Here is a 19,975-nt window from a genome sequence, read left to right as displayed (position 1 = left end):
ACGCAGGATAAAGAAGCAGGGAGACGAAGAAAGAAGACCGACAAGCCACATGTCACAGCTTGTGGCTGGAAGGTTGGAAAAAGAGCAATCATACTCAGTCAACATATATATATATATACCGTATATATATACATACATATATACATACATATATATATATATATATATATATATATATATACATATATATATATATATATATATATATATATGTTGACTATGTATGTATATATATATACTGTGTGTATATATATATATATATATATATATACATATATACATATATATATATATATATATATATACATACAGTATATATATATATATATATATATATATATACATACATATATATATATATACATGCATATATAAAGGCTAGAAAAAAATCCCATCAGCTATCAGGAAGTCTCACTTCACACTGGGAGAGAAGACGTTTGTGAGTAAAAAAAACAAGCACACATTTTACACTTTAAAAGTAATAAAAGTGGGCCTTGTTTGTGAAGATGATCTTGCTGAACACAAACTTTGCTGTTTCATAAACCTTTGTTAACTATAGACCTTATTTCATGCATTTAAGCGAAATCCCCATGCAAACATCCCATTGCCTTTTACACGTCCGAGAAGTGCTGCTTCCACTCTCACTCCTGCACTACTCTATAGTGTATGCTACAGCATGGAGCACCAGATCACATGACCCACACAAGGAGGATGTGTGTGTCCAGAGCCTCTTTTACACAGCCTGTCAAAGCCCTGATCCTTCTGACATTATTACGCCTCGTGTAATTCCTCGACGGAATGGCGAGTCATTTTGTTTACGCCTTTCGTTCCGCCATTGCAGGTAGTATCAGCCCCGAATCGCCACCTCCAGATTGAAGTTCTACTATCAGAAATTAAGTTAACCAAAGCGTATCTGCAGTCTGTCTCTCGCAGGTTGTGCGTTAAATAGACTCCTTGGATACAATAATAATAATCTGTCACTTTCTGCATGCCGACATGCAGGCGCAGTCCTATAGCCACACGTAATAATGCACGTGGAATAGGAAGATTTTTCAGTACCTTGGCTTGGAGAACACTTTAATGGATTACAGTTTCCGCGTTGTCGGCATATTTGGGTGAGCGCTCGTCTTTTTTCCTTTGATCTTCTTAGCGAGCAGCGGCGATGTTTCGTTGTTTCGTTCATCATACAGTAGCCTACACTATAACCTACACTATGAAGCAGACTGCATACTGTAGCCTACACTATAACCTACACTATGAAGCAGACTGCATACAGTAGCCTACACTATAACCTACACTATGAAGCAGACTGCATACTGTAGCCTACACTATAACCTACACTATGAAGCAGACTGCATACTGTAGCCTACACTATAACCTACACTATGAAGCAGACTGCATACAGTAGCCTACATTATAACCTACACTATGAAGCAGACTGCATACTGTAGCCTACACTATAACCTACACTATGAAGCAGACTGCATACAGTAGCCTACACTATAACCTACACTATGAAGCAGACTGCATACAGTAGCCTACACTATAACCTACACTATGAAGCAGACTGCATACAGTAGCCTACACTATAACCTACACTATGAAGCAGACTGCATACAGTAGCCTACACTATAACCTACACTATGAAGCAGACTGCATACAGTAGCCTACACTATAACCTACACTATGAAGCAGACTGCATACAGTAGCCTACACTATAACCTACACTATGAAGCAGACTGCATACAGTAGCCTACATTATAACCTACACTATGAAGCAGACTGCATACTGTAGCCTACACTATAACCTACACTATGAAGCAGACTGCATACAGTAGCCTACACTATAACCTACACTATGAAGCAGACTGCATACAGTAGCCTACACTATAACCTACACTATGAAGCAGACTGCATACTGTAGCCTACACTATAACCTACACTATGAAGCAGACTGCATACTGTAGACTACACTATAACCTACACTATGAAGCAGACTGCATACAGTAGCCTACATTATAACCTACACTATGAAGCAGACTGCATACAGTAGCCTACACTATAACCTACACTATGAAGCAGACTGCATACAGTAGCCTACACTATAACCTACACTATGAAGCAGACTGCATACAGTAGCCTACACTATAACCTACACTATGAAGCAGACTGCATACAGTAGCCTACATTATAACCTACACTATGAAGCAGACTGCATACAGTAGCCTACACTATAACCTACACTATGAAGCAGACTGCATACAGTAGCCTACACTATAACCTACACTATGAAGCAGACTGCATACAGTAGCCTACACTATAACCTACACTATGAAGCAGACTGCATACAGTAGCCTACACTATAACCTACACTATGAAGCAGACTGCATACAGTAGCCTACACTATAACCTACACTATGAAGCAGACTGCATACAGTAGCCTACACTATAACCTACACTATGAAGCAGACTGCATACAGTAGCCTACACTATAACCTACACTATGAAGCAGACTGCATACAGTAGCCTACATTATAACCTACACTATGAAGCAGACTGCATACTGTAGCCTACACTATAACCTACACTATGAAGCAGACTGCATACAGTAGCCTACACTATAACCTACACTATGAAGCAGACTGCATACAGTAGCCTACACTATAACCTACACTATGAAGCAGACTGCATACAGTAGCCTACACTATAACCTACACTATGAAGCAGACTGCATACAGTAGCCTACACTATAACCTACACTATGAAGCAGACTGCATACAGTAGCCTACACTATAACCTACACTATGAAGCAGACTGCATACAGTAGCCTACACTATAACCTACACTATGAAGCAGACTGCATACAGTAGCCTACACTATAACCTACACTATGAAGCAGACTGCATACAGTAGCCTACACTATAACCTACACTATGAAGCAGACTGCATACAGTAGCCTACACTATAACCTACACTATGAAGCAGACTGCATACTGTAGCCTACACTATAACCTACACTATGAAGCAGACTGCATACAGTAGCCTACACTATAACCTACACTATGAAGCAGACTGCATACAGTAGCCTACACTATAACCTACACTATGAAGCAGACTGCATACAGTAGCCTACACTATAACCTACACTATGAAGCAGACTGCATACTGTAGCCTACACTATAACCTACACTATGAAGCAGACTGCATACAGTAGCCTACACTATAACCTACACTATGAAGCAGACTGCATACAGTAGCCTACACTATAACCTACACTATGAAGCAGACTGCATACAGTAGCCTACACTATAACCTACACTATGAAGCAGACTGCATACAGTAGCCTACACTATAACCTACACTATGAAGCAGACTGCATACAGTAGCCTACACTATAACCTACACTATGAAGCAGACTGCATACAGTAGCCTACACTATAACCTACACTATGAAGCAGACTGCATACAGTAGCCTACACTATAACCTACACTATGAAGCAGACTGCATACAGTAGCCTACATTATAACCTACACTATGAAGCAGACTGCATACAGTAGCCTACACTATAACCTACACTATGAAGCAGACTGCATACAGTAGCCTACACTATAACCTACACTATGAAGCAGACTGCATACAGTAGCCTACACTATAACCTACACTATGAAGCAGACTGCATACTGTAGCCTACACTATAACCTACACTATGAAGCAGACTGCATACAGTAGCCTACACTATAACCTACACTATGAAGCAGACTGCATACTGTAGCCTACACTATAACCTACACTATGAAGCAGACTGCATACAGTAGACTACACTATAACCTACACTATGAAGCAGACTGCATACAGTAGCCTACACTATAACCTACACTATGAAGCAGACTGCATACTGTAGCCTACACTATAACCTACACTATGAAGCAGACTGCATACAGTAGCCTACACTATAACCTACACTATGAAGCAGACTGCATACAGTAGCCTACATTATAACCTACACTATGAAGCAGACTGCATACAGTAGCCTACACTATAACCTACACTATGAAGCAGACTGCATACAGTAGCCTACACTATAACCTACACTATGAAGCAGACTGCATACAGTAGCCTACACTATAACCTACACTATGAAGCAGACTGCATACAGTAGCCTACACTATAACCTACACTATGAAGCAGACTGCATACAGTAGCCTACACTATAACCTACACTATGAAGCAGACTGCATACTGTAGCCTACACTATAACCTACACTATGAAGCAGACTGCATACAGTAGCCTACACTATAACCTACACTATGAAGCAGACTGCATACAGTAGCCTACATTATAACCTACACTATGAAGCAGACTGCATACAGTAGCCTACACTATAACCTACACTATGAAGCAGACTGCATACTGTAGCCTACACTATAACCTACACTATGAAGCAGACTGCATACAGTAGCCTACACTATACCCTACACTATGAAGCAGACTGCATACAGTAGCCTACACTATACCCTACACTATGAAGCAGACTGCATACAGTAGCCTACACTATAACCTACACTATGAAGCAGACTGCATACTGTAGCCTACACTATAACCTACACTATGAAGCAGACTGCATACAGTAGCCTACACTATAACCTACACTATGAAGCAGACTGCATACAGTAGCCTACATTATAACCTACACTATGAAGCAGACTGCATACAGTAGCCTACACTATAACCTACACTATGAAGCAGACTGCATACTGTAGCCTACACTATAACCTACACTATGAAGCAGACTGCATACAGTAGCCTACACTATAACCTACACTATGAAGCAGACTGCATACAGTAGCCTACACTATACCCTACACTATGAAGCAGACTGCATACAGTAGCCTACGAGCCTATGAGCAGCGAGGATTGGGAGCGCTGGCTGTGCTGACACGGGTCGGACTAGCTGACGCTAGTATCTGTCAAACCCTACTGCAGGCTACTGGCAGTGAGAAAACACTGTCGACGTGCTTTTGTAACTAACGTTAAATACCGACCGGGCACAGCCATCGGCTCCTCGCAGCAGTAACGCTATGAACATGTAACTGAAGTTGGCCGCAGTGTAGCTTCTGAATGTTGCCAAACTTCATTCATAGTGACGTTTTGTTTTGAAATTGGCCGCCAACTAGCGCTGAACCGGAAGAACAAATACAATTGCATCTAACGCGGAAGAGAGGAAAAAGTGGGCGTGGTGAATAAGGTGAATAGGCTACTTCACAACATGGGAATATGCTTTACAAAAAACTGGAACCAAAGGTAAGACAGCCTTGTGTTACCTGTAGCTTGTAATACATGATGCTGCCTCTCTGATCCATAAAGTCGATCAGACGAATATTGAAAGTTGTTCGTTGAATAGACTCCTCAGACAGCTTAACGTCCATGGTTCACACCTCATTTCGATGCTAGCTAAAAGCACACTCCGCGGTGGAAATATGGCGGGGCTGCTTGGTTCTGTGTAAAAGCATTTTCTGTGGCAACGCTGCGGGCGTTTTATATGACGATTATACTGCAGGATGTCTGTGTAAAAGTGGCTTATGTTTTCATTACTTTACACTTAAAATGACCCAACGGGCCAATGTGCCAAGAAAATGAGCTTTTGACCTCTCTGCTCAGGATCATACAGGACATTCCCATTCACTGGCATTCTGTCATCCCAAAGTGTCAGTCACTCCACAGCCACAAGGGGCACTGATGTTTTTAAACTGTTTATTAGTGTCTGTTTGTAGGTCTGGTAGTTTTATCTGTCTGTCTGTCCGTCTGTCTGTCTCTCTTTGTACATCTATTTGTCTCTGTCTGTCGACCTGTCTCTTATTGTTTGTCTGTCTCTATCTGTATCTGGATGTGAGACCATGTTTCATCCCCAAAATCATACTCCCTTCAGTCACCTCTCTCTTCTGTAGTCTCTCTCTCTCTCTCTCTCTCTCTCTCTCTCTCTCTCTCTCTCTCTCTCTCTCTCTCTCTCTTTCGTTTGTCATCATTCTCTCCTTTAACCAGTTCTTCTTGTGCTTCTTGTAAACACTGTATAAGCCCATTATGTCAATACAGTGGTTTCTGCTGAGGAAATACACCATCACTATATGAGGTTCCTGCATGGACAGTCAGGTAGTGAAAAATGGCGAGTAATGAGATGATCTAGCATCCTACTGTGGCTGCATCTGTCCTGAAACGCTGTTACAGTAGCAGTGCCCACTCAGCTCCCACAGACACACTGACTCATCACTCCCAGGTACATCCTCCTACACACACACACACACACACACACACACACGTGTGCACACACACACACACACACACACACACACACGCACACAGACACACACACACACACACACACACACACACACGCACACAGACACACACACACACATGCACACATACTCGCACACAGACACACACACACACACACACACACACACACACGCACGCACACACACGTGCACGCACACACGCGCACACACACACACGCACACAGACACACACGTGCACACACAGACACACACATGCGCACGCACACACACATGCACACAGACACACGTACACACGCACGCACACACACATGCACACACGCGCGCACACACAGACACGCGTGCGCACACACACACACACACACACAGACACACACAGCTGGTGTTGTAGAGGGAGGGTTCACTTACTCAGCTGCTGTTTGATAAAATGTTGTATTCTTCTCATAGCCGCCATTCCTGCTTCAGTCACCCTCTCTTACCTCTCGTCTGCTCCTTCTTCTTCTTACCTCCTCCAAGTATATTAGAAATAGTCATTATTTGATCCTGACCTGATAGATGTTCATCACATGACCCAATGACAGACATTTTACACTTATTTCACACTCAGGATGGCAAACTTTAGCGGAAAGATGGGCATATACTGAAACTCTAGAATTACTTCAACACATGCCATCACAAGACCTGAAGCCCAATCAAGTTAGCTAGCAATTTCAGGGACAACAGCTACAACTGTTTGGATTTAGCAGGACATTTAGCTACAGTACCTACCTACAGTAGGCTAGATTCTGCTATAATGGGCCAAATATAGGCTATTGGCCTGCCTGAAGATGGAAAATGTATTGCGCTGGATGTTTGAGATCCATGGGCTTCTCAAATGTTTTCACTGGGGAATCTGTGAAATAATCAGTGTTTGTCTGATTCCCTATGTTTGTATGATGTAGCAGAGCTGGACAGTCCAGCTCTGCTACATCATAACAGGGGCGTAGCCAGGGATTTCGGGCCCCATGAAAGGATATCACATCGGGCCCACGGATGGCCATTTGAAGCCCATCTCAAAGCTTGTGTTGAGGGTCACACGAACAAAAATGCACTCTTGAAGCTAAATAAATCCAAAACCAACAAGTTAATTATTTACATTTTTTACTTCAATGTAGAACAGTCATTTCTTACACATGAGATTACTTTTAGCCTTTTAGTCATAAAGATTATTGAAAGATATTCCATATTCCAGACTGAAATGTTTTAACAGAAGGGGAGTATTGGCCAGAATGACATGAACATTTGGACACTTATTCAGCGGGTATCTTGTATGTTGCGTTCAGGTGCACTGTAAAAAAAAAAATTTTTTTTTTTTTTTTTAGGGCCCCTGTCAGTCAAGGGCCCTTGGAATCGTCCACAGTTTTCTATAGAATACTACGGCCCTGGCTGGACTGTCGGCTACTTGTTTCTCCCACCAAGTGTGACATAAATTCAAAATGTCCACCATGCAATATTGCAATAAGGTCCATGTTGTTTCATGCTTGTCGCTGGAGGATCTAAACAGTCTTGCTATTTCTCTTTCAGAAGATCAGATTTGGATTATTAGAACACATCTGAGCTAGTCACTGATACAGATTATTCAGAGGGGTTATCAGCTGATCAATGGTCCAGACTATATCAACTTCACAATCCATCCATTTCCTCTCCACTTCTCCTTGACCGTTTAATCCATCAACCCCCACATGTCTCTTCATCCTTCCTCTAACATCTCCCATTGTCTCTGCACTACCTCTCTTACACCTTTGTTTGATTTGTGGTTTCAGCATTAGTTTTTAATTTCCCTTTTCCCCCCCTTCTCTTACATGTAATTTTCTGTTTTGTTGTTTGTTTGTTTGTTTGTTCCGTGGCGGTGGTCGGTGTTGGCTGGTTGTGTGTGTGTCGGTGTGTCCTCACGGTGGGTGTATCTAGGTTTGGCCAGCACAGTCATTTGCACCCAACAGTTTCAAAAGATACCGCTGGTTCCCCCGGCGACGGTTGCCCCTGCCAACGCGGTAGTCAACGGCAACGACACCACGTTCCATCAGATCCATATCCTGCCTCCACCGCCTCCTCCTCCACCACATTCCCATCAGCCACTGCTTCCACTTTTCACTTCCTTTGGCTATAACAGGTCGCCCGTGACAACCCCACTGGGAGACACACCCACTGCCCCAGGTACACGCCCCCTTTTTCATTATTATGATTATTATTATTAAAGCTTCAAGGGATGCTTTCCTCTGGTCCTTTCTAAGTAACTTTGCCAGTACACAAACTCAATTTCTGATTGGCTATATAACATTCCAATTGGTACGGTTAATTGGTTAATTGAAAGCATCCATTAAAGTTTTCTGTTATGGATCTTTATTTATGTACTTTATATGTTGATCATACAGTATAAGTTTTGTTTTTCTGTTGTTGTTGTTGTTGTTGTTGCTGTTGTCATCTCCATCAGTGAGAGTCAGATTCCGTTTTGAGACAGAAGTCAAATCTGCGAGTAGAATGAAGGTAGTGAGCGTTTAGGCCACATGCTGTTTGCCCTCGGGACATTTAAGATGAAGGATGAAACAAGAGATGGAATGTGACAGGAGAACATTTCTTGGTCATTATATTTACATCTGACAAAGCTTTTGCACAAGGGCTGCAGCCCAGGGAAATTTATATCACAGTAAGAACATGTAATATATAAACTTTTGTTTTGAAATCATCAATTCACAAAAATTAACAAACCTAAAGCATGACCTGGACCCTATTTTCTGATGTTCTTCCATCCAGTGTTGTAGTACTCGAGTCCTGGACTCATTTTCAGGAGTCGTGACTCGACTCGGACTCATTCATGCAGGCAGACTCGGAATTTGGAGACGACGACTCAGACTTGTTAATTGGTGAAGGACTGTTTTTTCTTAAACACCAGTGGCTCCTGCATTGCATGGCTTTCCTGGGGAAGCTAAGCAGGTCTGGCTGTGGATACTCCTTGGATGGGAGACTGGTGCTGGAAGTGGTGTCGCAGGACCAGTAGGAGGTGCTCTTCCCTCTCTCAAGAATAATCTCCCCAATGCCCCAGGGCAGAGACAGGGACTCTGTCCTGTGAGTGAGCACCGTCCTTCGGATGAGACATTAAACAACCGAGGTCCTGACTCTCTGTGGTCATTAAAGATCCCGTCGGCACTCTTCACAAGAGTCGGGGTGTAACCCCGGTACCCTGGGGGGTGTAACCCCGGTGCCCTGGGAGGTGTAACCCCGGCGCCCTGGGGGGTGTAACCCCGGTGCCTGGGGGGTGTAACCCCGGTGCCCTGGGGGGTGTAACCCCGGTGCCCTGGGGGGTGTAACCCCGGTGCCCTGGGAGGTGTAACCCCGGCGCCCTGGGGGGTGTAACCCCGGTGCCCTGGGGGGTGTAACCCCGGTGCCCTGGGGGGTGTAACCCCGGTGCCCTGGCTCAATTCCCACACAGGCCTTCCTTCAATCATGGCCACCTAATCATCCCTCGTTACTTAATTGGCACATTCAGTCCTCAACTCTCCACCGTGATAGGCTGATGTGTGGTGAGCGTTCTGGCGCAAACTGGCTGCCGTTCATCACCCAGGTGGGTGCTACTACACGTTGGTAGTACCGTGGTGGATGACTGATTGAGTATCTAGAAATATAAATGCAATCGATTATTAATTATTATAATTAGGGATGCACCGATTGCGATTTTGTTGGCCGATTCCGATTTCCGATTTTTGAATAGTCTGACTTGCCGATACCGATTTTTGCCGATTCCGATTTTTTTTCTAAGAACAATAATTGGCAGGTTATTTTTTTACTTTTTAACTTTGCTTTAATAGAAAATTAACATTCATGTCACATTTCTTATCATTTGCATGAGGTAGGACGATCTCACTCAAAAACATCTCAAAATAAAAGTGTTCCAGGTTACTGGACAGAGCTTTTCTTTTTTGTGTAAATACAATGAATATAAAACAATTAATTCCAGTATATCCCACAGCTATCATGCATTTACTTTTCCAAAAGAAAAAAGGTGCAACAGAACAGGGGCTTCAGATGGAAAGTAGCCTATGGCTAAATCTGTTACAAAGCATCTCTTGCCCTATGGGGTTTAATGTTTTTTTGTATAGGCCTATGTCCCTGCCAAATAAACTAATAAAATAAAATAAATAAACGTCAAAATTAGGGGTGCACTGATCACGTTTTTTGCCACCGATCACCGATTGCCGATCACCTATGAGAAATATCTGCCCAACCGATCATCGACCGATCACCGATTACCGATTACCGATCACCGATATATATATATATATATATACTTATTTTATATTTTGTAGGCTAAAGGAAACTGCCAACATGATTTTTTGTGTGTGAGATAATTGGAGCACAAGACTGTGTTGAACTAAATGGCTAGTAGTAGTCCAGTTCCCTCAGTTCAGTTTATAAAAGAACAAAAATAATTCCACTTCGGGATTTCCATGTTACCAGTTCAATGCAGTTCAGTTCACTCAACAAAAATACTCCATTTTCCGGGATTTCCCTGTTACACAAGGAAAATAACTTCGACCCAAGTTAACTATTTTATCGATTAAGCTAAAGCTGCTAAAGCTAACCGGAGCTATTAACGTTAGGAGGATACACGCAAATATGGATCAAACACGGTGAAGAATAGGGGGTTCTGAATATGGCTGATTCAGGAATAGGACGGATAGTGCTCGCCCTGGGGTGTCCGTAAAAACACGAGGCAGGAGACAGATGGGAGTTCAACCGTTTAGTTGTCAGTTCTCTTCAGTACAGTACAGCAGTATAGGCTCTTTACAGCATTATGACAGGAATAGTAGGATTGTGTGTGGTCTGGAAAAAGGAGGCAATAAAATATACAAACAGGTCAGTAACCAAGCTTGCTGTTATATAGGCCAATTATAGTGATAATTAACAACTAATAATATATAAATGATAATTAGGTAAACTGTAAGTCAGTTACTCTTAAACACCAGTCTTGAACCATGACTAAAGCCAAAGAGCTCCCACTCATAGAACCGGGGTTATGCACAATAACCGTCATACATTGGGATCCGCATCGAACGAACATCAAAAGGACCCGGCCCGCCCATCGAGGCCGAGTTACAGTGTTATAATTAGCAGCACTATGAGTGCGATCTACATAATGGTGACAGGGTTACATGACGGGAGAAACAACAGAATCACAAGCTACACACGAGCTAAACTCCATCTGAGTAGTGGCATTAATTAGCGCAACAGACAATCAAACTGCACTAAGTGCACGCCTAAACAAACGTTATTGCAATGATTGCAGGTAGATCGATCTAAAACCAAAAGGGAATGCAATACAGGAATATTAACATAATAATGACTTACTGGTTGGTCATATACGCACACATGGAAGAAAGGGATTAGAACATGTTCAACTGTCCAAAGAAAGGAAGAAAGTCCGTCTGAACGGAGCGCACACATACTCAGCAGCACACTTTCGCTTCCTTCAAAGTGCCCGCGGGAACATCAATGCTTGCGTGGAAATTGTCTGTGTGTGCGCGTGCACTACCCCGACTACCACCGTGTCAATCTGGGACTTTAATACACACGGACTTAACAGCACGCAAATGCCTCGGTAGGCGGGAGGACTGGAGGTAACTTCTCTCTGCTGAGTCTGCTCTAATCACCAGCTGATTTGTGTGATTCAAAGACGCAAGGGGTGTGTTGACAGTCTGGTGCGGTGTGTGCATGGAGGTGAGTACACTGACGAAAGCAAAGCGTGTGCTTTGCAACACAATGATATAAACGTTAGAGCACAATATGAAAGTTAAACGATAGACATTGAAGACATGAAAATGGGCTGCCTCATGTTTCTCACGTGCAGCATGATCGGCTATGCGATCGGCAACATTAAAGGAATATCGGAAACAGCAGATCACATATTTGAGGTCCAAATCGGCCGATACAGATTGCGTGCCGATCGATCGGTGCACCCCTAGTCAAAATGTTATCCATGGACAAGGAGTTTATAGCCTATAGCTCTGGAGCCCAGAGACCTTCGAAGCCATGCCCACTCTACAGTTGTGGATTTGGCTGTTATTGAGTAGCCTAGATGAGGAAATGAGTTTGAGTTGACTCAGTTTGAATATCGTAGTTTACACACAGAGCGCGTTTTTTTTAATCCGCCATTCGAATAAAAAAATCATCTCTCACAGAAAACCTTGCACACTGGTCCGATGCGTTTTATTATTATGTTCGTCGTTCTATTCGCAATACGAAACAAAAGTCCTCTCCTGGCTGTACACGTTAGGGTTAGGTGGTTACAACGTTGTAGGGTTACAACGTGACTGACGGATAGCAGCAGCAGCAGGCAGCGGTGATGTGGAGGCTGGTCGGGGAAGAGGGGACGGTGAGGTGAAGCGAGCCGCTCAGACTGGAGACTGTGGACTCCAACCTACCCGGCGGCTCCACACCGACGAAGACATGCTGTGGCATGTGTGTACTGTGTAGTGGCAGCTTTTGTTTTGGCTGCAACTCATCCACTCTGTCTCGCTGCTTTTGGGTGCGCGCACGTCACTTGAAAATCGGCTCACAGAATCTGCATTTTAGAGTGACCGGCGCAGATCACCGATCGAGGCCGATCACGTGAAAATCGGCCATTTCCGGTCACGTGCTGATCGATCGGTGCATCCCTAATTATAATGAAAGCTATATTAATACCGTGACATTATTCAATTTGGTGCACGGGCAGGCATGCGTGTTCCACCGACATGCAGATTCACGCTCATGTTCAGTAACTCTGGACTCGACTCGGACTCGAGATATAAGGACTTGACTACAACACTGTTTCCATCATAGCTACTCATGGATTCTAACATCAATCTTGGCCTTCACTATAGCACAACTTAGCTAGCCAGGCTGCAGCCTGAAAAGCAGAACACGTCTTTTTCAAAACATTGAATGCTCACTCTGTAATTAGACAAATCGCTAAAAAGATGTAAATGGAAATTATCCAAAGTCTTGCCTTTCTCCTATATACCGTAGTTTGATGCTACTTTGGTCATTAGGTAGTTTAGCACTTTCTTATTTGTGTTTTGCTGGATGGAAGGCAGCCTTGTGCTGCTGTATAACGTAGTGCAAAACAAATACTCAATACAACATTTTCAGGTCATGCATGGATAAACAGAAAATGAAATATATACATGTGTCATAGCCAGAGCTATGCCTTAAGTTCTTATACATATGTACACATAGCCTTGCATTATCAAGTATCACTGGGCAATGACAAGCAGCTGTGCAGGAGAGTAGGAGACATCTAAACAGATAGCATGAGGATAGGTGTCAGGTGGGGCTAAAGCTAGGTTGGTTCATGTTTGAGTTGGTTCATGTTTGAATTGATTCAGGTTGAGTTGGTTCATGTTTGAGTTGGTTCATGTTTGAATTGATTCAGGTTGAGTTGGTTCATGTTTGAGTTGGTTCAGGTTGAGTTGGTTCATGTTTGAGTTGGTTCATGTTTGAGTTGGTTCATGTTTGAATTGATTCAGGTTGAGTTGGTTCATGTTTGAGTTGGTTCAGGTTGAGTTGGTTCATGTTTGAGTTGGTTCATGTTTGAGTTGGTTCATGTTTGAGTTTGTTCATGTTTGAATTGATTCAGGTTGAGTTGGTTCATGTTTGAGTTGGTTCATGTTTGAGTTGGTTCATGTTTGAGTTTGTTCATGTTTGAATTGATTCAGGTTGAGTTGGTTCATGTTTGAATTGATTCAGGTTTGAGTTGGTTCATGTTTGAATTGGTTCATGTTTGAGTTGGTTCATGTTTGAATTGGTTCATGTTTGAATTGGTTCATGTTTGAGTTGGTTCATGTTTGAGTTGGTTCATGTTTGAGTCGGTTCATGTTTGAGTTGGTTCATGTTTGAGTTGGTTCATGTTTGAGTTGGTTCATGTTTGAGTTGGTTCATGTTTGAGTTGGTTCATGTTTGAGTTGGTTCAGGTTGAGTTGGATGTCTTGCTTCCTTGTTTTTCACAGTCCTTTTCCTCCCTCCTTTCCTCTGTGTTCTTTCCTTGCATATCTCCACTGTCCCAACCAGCAGCACACCCCCACTAGTGCTCAGTTCACCCCCCCCCCCCCACACACACACACACACACACACACACACACACACACACACACACTCTCCCTTTCTCTCTCTCTCTCTCTCTCTCTCTCTCTCTCTCTCTCTCACACACACACACACACATACACACTATCTCTCTCTCTCTCTCTCTCTCTCTCTCACACACACACTGTGGTAACTCTGATGCAAGCCAAGACACGAAAAGCAGGTTTAAACGCAAGGAGCGTTGTTTTATTCATTATTCAATTCAAATCAACTTAAATTCTTCCCTTCTCGGGGCTGTTCCTTCAAAGTCTCAATCCAGGCAGGTGGGGTTCACCTAACAGGTGAGTCACAGCAGAATGAGCTTTCTCCAAAACGTTGCATCAAGCGCTCCAGTACATTGCCTGGCTCGCTTCCTCTGGTGAGGGCTCCAGCCTGTGGCCGGGCTCACTTCCTCTGATACATGCTCCAGTCCTCTGATACATTCTCCATTAGCTTGCCACCAGTACCTTGCCTTAGTTACCTGCTCCAGCATCTTGCCTGTGGACGAGAGGAGAGATGAGCGCTCAGAGAATATCATACACTTAACAGCAGAAGCATTAAGGAGAGGAGTGTAAATATCACCTACCGCCCGACAGCAAGGAGAGGACCCCCTCTCTCGAGGAGAGCCAGCCAGACAGTGAACATTCAGAGCTGCACCTAATATCTAAGCCGCTGATTGTGGAATCAGTCTCAGCCGTGTGAGCCGCTCCTCACAGCGCGCAGCTGCGAGCAGTCCCACTGATTCCGCAGCTAATTGGGGAAATACCTATTACTGATGACACGTCCCAGACAGCGTCTCTGTCTGGAACCCTGGGCTCTGATGTCACTGTGTTGGCTGGCCGTCCTCCCGCTCTCACCTGCCGGGGGTTAGGCTGCCGAGACACCACAACACACACACACTCTCTCTCTCTCTCTCTCTCCCCCCCCCCCACACACACACACACTCTCTCTCTCTCTCTCTCTCTCTCTCACACACACACACACACACACACACACTCTCTCTCTCACACACACACACAGACCTCATACACAGCTCTCTCCTGACCAGACAATCGTGTTTTCTGTCTTGTTTCCCTCCTCCTCCGCTATTGTGTTAACATCACCTCTCACTGTTACCCACCTCTCACTTGCCCCAAATTTCTGTGTGTGTGTGTGTGTGTGTGTGTGTGTGTGTGTGTGTGTGTGTGTGTGTGTGTGTGTGAGAGAGAGAGAGAGAGAGCGAGCACTCTGTGCATGTGTGTGTGTACTGTGCGCATGCGTGTGTGTGTGTGTGTGTGTGTGTGTGTGTGTGTGTGCGTGCGTGCGTGCGTGTGTGTATGTGCACGTCTGTCATTACAGACGTGTGTGCCTGTGCCAGGCTTTGGGGATGTAAACAAGTCTCTTATGAAAGTATTGAAACATTGTTGCTTGTCCTTAATGATTGCACATTAATTGTCTGACGTAACGACACCAGTGACCCCATGAGGTCGCTGTTGTTACTTACTCTTTTCTTTTCAAACGACTGGAGATATGTTGGAGGGGAGGGATGTTACTCCCTCACACTATGAACGGGGTGACATTTTCTGTTTGACTAACAGTAGAGTCATATCTATGGAATTGGGAAGATAATGCATGATTTGTGAACAGTCCTAACCTTTTGTACAACCCTTCTGGGTAATATACACATAACATATTGGGGGGGGGGGGGGGGGGGATAACACATTGTAAAATATTGAGTGTTGTGTAAGAGAGCCACACATGTTAGAAAATGTCACCCGGAATGTCTTGCAGGTAAGGCTTGTACACACGGTACTTTCTACCACGGGAATGGGATGCTTTCACTAGCGCCATTTTGCTTCCCCAAGAGAAGATCTTTCAGACAAGCAACCCTCTGCACTCCCAAAGGATGACTGTAAACACTGTGTTCTGTTGATGGCTACATCAGGTCTTCATCAGTGCAAACTTGCCAGTCCAGTCTTCAGTTTTCAGAGCTCATAATCTAAGCAAGTATTTACGTTTGAGTGGCATGCTTTAAGTACCTTTTTGTAACGCCATCGTTTCAAACACATCGTTTTTTTTGCACCGCTGGGTGATGTCGCTGTCATTCACACCTCAAATGATTCCAGTACAGTAGTATGAAGGACGCTCAAAACGTCCTTATTCTGACCACCACATGATCCTTTGGGGATGCAAAATGGCCGCAGGACAGAGCTGTGACGGCGATGATGTGAAAGCAAACGGCACTTTTATGATGTGTGTGTTCCTCTGGAGCACATAGTGCTCACACCTATAAACCATGTATAACCCCTTTGTAAGATGGTTATAATGGTTTATAACCGCTTTGTAGGATGCTTATAATGGGTTATGACAAACGCACTCTCCAAATGCACTACAGCAGCCCCATTCTGAAAAGACCTGCATATATAATCACACACCTACGGATGTATTATATATGTATGTGTATGTACATGTTGGCATATATGTGTATATACACAGATATCCATGTTACTGATCTATTTATGTACTATGCGTATATAAATGTTTTCATATATCTATGTATTATATATGTATATATATGCTGTATTTTCTGTGTGTGTGTGTGTGTGTGTGTGTGTGTGTGTGTGTGTGTGTGTGTGTGTGTGCGTGTGTGTGTGAGCATGAGAGAGAGAGAATGAGAGAGAGCGAGCGAGCGCTGTGTAAATGCGTTCAAAGCTTATATCGTTAAGAACCTAGCTGCTCCCTTGCACCATCTCCCCCTCTCCCTCCCCCGCTGTTCCCTCTGTAATCGTAGTCTTTTGGGGGTTGGAGGTTGGAGTTAGGCTACAATTAACCCCGCTTGACCTCGCCCCTCCTGATAGCGTTAAGGACCATCAATAAATGCCAGAGCAGGAGTTGCTGCAGACACGTGATTCCTGATACCAGCCGGTGGTCTCTGAGAGCCTTTTGCTCCTCTCTCTCGGCCTCAGGCTTCCTCTTCCGGTAAAACAGCAGTCGTTGCATGAGAGAGTGCCACGTCACGCCGATCGGTTGTCACACTGCAGGCTCTTTGAGAGGATGAGAGTGCCATGTCACGCCGATCGGTTGTCACACTGCAGGCTCTTTGAGAGGATGAGAGTGCCACGTCATGCCGATCGGTTGCCACACTGCAGGCTCCTTGCTTGAGAGGATGAGAGAGTGCCACGTCACGCCGATCGGTTGCCACACTGCAGGCTCTTTGCTTGAGAGGATGAGAGAGTGCCACATCACGCCGATCGGTTGCCACACTGCAGGCTCTTTGAGAGGATGAGAGAGTGCCACGTCACGCTGATCGGTTGTCACACTGCAGGCTCCTTGCTTGAGAGGATGAGAGAGTGCCACGTCACGCCGATCAGTTGTCACACTGCAGGCTCTTTGCTTGAGAGGATGAGAGAGTGCCATGTCACGCCGTTCGGTTGTCACACTGCAGGCTCCTTGCTTGAGAGGATGAGAGAGTGCCACGTCACGCCGATCGGTTGTCACACTGCAGGCTCTTTGAGAGGATGAGAGAGTGCCACGTCACGCCGATCGGTTGCCACACTGCAGGCTCTTTGAGAGGATGAGAGAGTGCCACGTCACGCCGATCGGTTGTCACACTGCAGGCTCTTTGCTTGAGAGGAATTCAAATTCTGCGCACCTGTCAGCTGCCAGAAGGCACAAGAAATGATCTGGCAACTAATGTAGGCAGTTTGTGTTTTGTCTGACAGTTCACTTATCCGGTAAATTAAGCCCTACATACATGGACTGCAATAATCAGATTTTTGACCTTATTCTAAATAAGACAATATTTCCATTAAGGTGTTTACATGAGTTTCTTATAGAATATTCCATTCATATTCCCGTTTACATGCTACAGAGCAGAGTCTATTTAATGACTGAAGACACGCCCACATGACGTCCTGCGCCTGAGGTTCCCTCCTGAATTGAAAGCTTTTCTGTCCTGTTAGGGACAACATCATGTTAGGGACAACATCATGTTGAGACTTCTTTTTACCGCTGGCAGCCATCAAAATGAAGATCGCAAGGCTAATAATGATTTCAAATGCATTGGAGAGTAAACACGAAGAAAAACATGCTACCTGCTTGGTAGTTCACCTTTTGGTGACCCATTAACTAGCCTCACTAGTCTCACTTTCAAGGGATAACTAGCATCTAGTAATCGTTTGAGCCTAGCATTCAGTGCCAGTTTAGGGCTAACTAAAAATGAATAATGGTTTAAACCTAGAATTCCGTGCTAGTGTAGGCTAACAAAAAAATTGCAATGGTTTAAGTCTAGCATTCAATGCTGTAGAGCTCACTAAAAAATAATAATAGTTTTAGCCTGGCATTCAGTGCTAGTTTTGGATAGCAAAAGGCTAACAATGCCTTGAGCTGACTCCCAGGCCAGTTTAGGGTCGGCTAGCGGCTAACGGTGGTGTTCTGTGTTGAAGGTTGTCACGGCTCTCCCACCCCGTCCGCCGGGCCCCATGGAGGCTCCAACGAGGAGATCTGGGTGCTGCGCAAGCCTGTGGCAGGTAACCGAGCCGCGCTGCGCCCCGAGCCCTCAGCCCCTGACCCCTTGACCTATGACCTTCCAACTCTGACCGGGGGGGGGTCAAATAGTATCTGACGTCCTTTCAAATAGGCTTCAGCAACGATCTCTGATCAGGCTTTTCCGTGGATCAACTGTCCCAAGTGTCTGTGGAAGCGATGCATGCATTTGGTGTTGCAACTGTGCCCAAGAGCGTAATCCATCCATCTGAGCGTGTTGGAAGCCTTTCAGATACTCTTTGGCCCTCTCCTCTCCTGACCCTCTCATCCCCTCCTGCTACCCCTCCATCTTAAGCTCAACTCAACCCAGTAGCTGGCCTTATGTGTAGGACTGCAGCCATCTGCATGGGTCTACAGTCTGTGCGCGCGCGTGTGTGGATGTCTGTCTGTCCTAGCCTGGCTAAAACCATCCTGACAACCATCTCACTTCCTGTTTCGCTCCACGGATGAGTCTGGACTTCCAGCGATTTCCTGAAATTACAATGTAACCGGACCAATCAGGGACTGTGTCGTAGTCAATGACGTAAACCGGCCAACCAGGGCTTCCTGCTGGCAAAACAATGGTGTCTCCCGAAGCAACGCGCGGTAACATTAACGTTAAGTAAACACGGCCAAGTGCAGTTATAGAGCTGAACAGTCAGTCACGTGACGTCTCTTGCCCCCCGGAAGTGAGTTTCCCATTAATTTGATCCATAGACATTTCAAAAAATGCTTATATCACAAGTTTTAAGGCTGGAACAAAGCCAAACCATGACCTACTGGATCGTGAGTGACCATAAAACATTTCACAAAAAATAACGGGGTCGATGCACTGGCGGAGTTTCTCAGCTGAAGACATTTCTGCCGTTCTACTGAATGGATTTGGCCACAGCTGATTGGCTGAAGGAGTTGACTGTCAAACATGTGGGCGGCCAGACTGATCCGTGGACTGAAGCAGGATGTGAGGTCACATGAAGCAGGATGTGAGGTCACATTGTCGGGATGGTTTTTACCAGGCTATGTCTGATCAACTCTGTGTCTGTACTG

At 44.5% G+C, this 19,975-nt stretch overlaps 1 protein-coding gene across 1 annotated transcript in view; it reads left to right on the top strand.

Moving 5' to 3' along the window:
• The window catches only part of caskin1 (CASK interacting protein 1), a gene marked incomplete at both ends in the record, with an annotated part of 215,848 nt that overhangs the window by 158,612 nt on the left and 37,261 nt on the right, over window positions 1–19,975 (top strand). Inside the window, 2 exon segments of the mRNA XM_083650077.1 lie at window positions 8,240–8,485; window positions 18,850–18,933. Of these exon segments, the coding sequence (XP_083506203.1) occupies window positions 8,240–8,485; window positions 18,850–18,933 (330 nt within the window).

The sequence above is a fragment of the Poromitra crassiceps genome (assembly GCF_964638095.1).
Source record: "Poromitra crassiceps genome assembly, chromosome: 13".
Lineage (NCBI taxonomy): Eukaryota > Metazoa > Chordata > Actinopteri > Beryciformes > Melamphaidae > Poromitra > Poromitra crassiceps.
The sequence above is the reverse complement of the archived record's forward strand: the minus strand, read 5'-3'. Positions and strand labels throughout refer to the sequence as shown.